The following is a 2,405-nucleotide window of genomic DNA, read 5'->3' as shown; positions in this document are numbered from 1 at the left end:
TTCAATCAAAGTTTATGAATTTCTTTTATATTTGCCTAAAAATTGTTATTGAAAGTGTAATAATATATATTTTAGTTAGTTTATGTATTAATCAATTTTAATTTTTTTTCCTAATATTTTTAAAAATGCCTCCATTTGTTTGAGGATAATTTTACTTGGTTTTTTTTTTTTTAATGAAAAAGCATGAGGTGCATTTATTAGGAACAAAAGGCAGCTCCCACTTGTATGGTACGGAGATACTCTTGTGTTTATTGCTGTCGGCAAGGTAGTACACTGTACAGTGTGAGATCACAAGTCTGATGCAAGCGATGACATCAGCCCATGTGGCACCCCCGCTGGATAGGCTTCACGCGTGGCCTGTCCGTTTCACTAAGATGCTGCTTCTGTTTTTTAGGTTAAATTTATTTTACATGCTTTTCAACTCAACAAGCAAGCTACATTATTTTAATAGTTTTTGGTTTTATTATAACGGGTTTTTTTTTAATATTTTAATAATATAAGTATCTCTCAATCTTTTTTGAATATCCTTTTGTGTGTTTATCATTATCAAATATGTATTTAACACTTTATTAATTAATATTAATTGCAATATTCTGATGGGAAAGAGGATGCTAGATTTCTCACAAAAAAATTAAGAATTTACTACATGATTGGTTGGATATAATGAACTATATAATGTAATGATCTATTATTTTCTTGTGTTTGATTTTATAATTTTCAAAATTATAATGTAATGGACTATATATTACAATTATATATAATGATTCATTACATTACAAATATCACATAAAAAACCATGTAATGAATAATTACGCGATGAAGAGTAGTCTAACTTGACTGTAAAAAGTTTTTATTATAAAGATTCAATTGTAAATTATATAAAGGACAAGGACAAAATAATCTGAATATAGACCAATTTGTAAATAAAAATAATATATAAAGACAAAAATAATATATATTTTTAAAATTTTTTCATTTATTTTGCATATAAAAATCAATCTTCACAATAATTTTAACTAAATATATATTTTTAAAACCCTTTTTTATAAAATCACAACTAAAATTATTTTTTTAAAACCTATATTTTTTTTTTAAATCGTAACTGCAGACACTAGCAGAGTACCCAACATACACATACACTTAGAACTTCCGGTCCATAGTGATTAAAAAAAAAAAAAAAGCAGGTAGAGTCAATTATACTGGGTGCCGCCGGACGTGCATTTGCTCGTATCATTGTAGCTTGTCAAAATATTGCAATTTTAACAAATAACAAGTACATTTGGCAACGGAAAAGAAAAAACAAATGTACATTAATACTATATATTAAACAACGACTTTTCTTGAAAGAAATTTATCTTTTTCCGGACGAGACAACCTGAAACATGAGCAGGTATGTTGTCCAGGGGTGCCTTCAGATCTATGTTTGGATGTGTCTCAAAAAGGAGATGGGAAAAGGTAGGTCTGAACAGGACGCAAGCATGGCAGCCCAGATTTCATGGGAAAATAAAATTGGAAGAGGGTTTAATTGCTGGCAACCATGGGGCGGGACGCTACAGTTATATACTCCTTAGAGACCCATTAAGGGTTCATATAGCCAATAACAGCACCGAGTATCTTGATTTCTCTTTCAACTCGAACTCCATAAAAGGGTTTTTCAGTTTCTTGATGTCTACCCTTGTAAAACACGATCTTGTCACCCACTTTAAGTTTCTTCTTGTTTGCAAATGCAAGCCAACCCTTGGAAAGAACTGGCTTCTTGTACCGTCCTTTCTTGCGAGTGGAGCATTGAAAAGTCCAGACCTTTCCCCTCTCATCTTTAGCTTGAAAATCTACCGCATGGCCGCTTTTGAATGGCGGGAGAGACTTGAGAAACTTGATAGGCACTGACAGTCTCTTCTCAGCATCTGTCTTGGTGAGGATCTTGGAGAAGATGGCCATTTCTTAGGAGTTAGGACAAACAAGAAGGATAATGGAAAGTTTTTTCTATTTGTTAATGCCAGCTTCTTCTCTGGGCGTGTGTGTCTGTGTCTGTATGTGTGTGTGTGTGTAGAGAAAGAGAGAGAGACAAAAAGTTTCCAAAAAGGACATTAATCATCCGTCGTCTATCAGCTTTTTCCATCATCTCATGCTGTAATAATTTGAGTACAGTCCCATATAGGGATAGACTACCTTTTGTAAAAGACCCAAAAAGAAATTTGTGAAATCGAGCGATGTGTAGCTAAACAACAAAAAGTATCGTGCGATGTATTTGTGAAAATGAATACAATATACGTACGCAATTTGCATGTGCGCAATATAATTTCCTCTCCTCGTTTGTGTATAATATTCTAATTATAAAAAAATAATTAAAATTAAAATAATTGTATGGATTTTAAAAAATAATAGAATATTTTCAGATTTCTTAA

The 2,405-nt window shown here is 31.8% G+C and overlaps 1 protein-coding gene across 1 annotated transcript; it reads right to left on the bottom strand.

The window, feature by feature from the left end:
- Window positions 1-1,578: 1,578 nt before the first annotated feature.
- LOC7475210 (B3 domain-containing transcription factor NGA4) lies at window positions 1,579-1,938 on the bottom strand. The gene has a single exon (XM_002321393.1). It carries the CDS (start codon window positions 1,936-1,938, stop codon window positions 1,579-1,581), a length of 360 nt encoding a protein of 119 aa, XP_002321429.1.
- Between the last annotated feature and the right edge of the window lie 467 nt (window positions 1,939-2,405).

The sequence above is a fragment of the Populus trichocarpa genome, chromosome 15 (genome assembly GCF_000002775.5).
Source record: "Populus trichocarpa isolate Nisqually-1 chromosome 15, P.trichocarpa_v4.1, whole genome shotgun sequence".
NCBI classification, from domain to species: domain Eukaryota; kingdom Viridiplantae; phylum Streptophyta; class Magnoliopsida; order Malpighiales; family Salicaceae; genus Populus; species Populus trichocarpa.
This window is presented reverse-complemented; position numbering and strand designations above follow the sequence as displayed.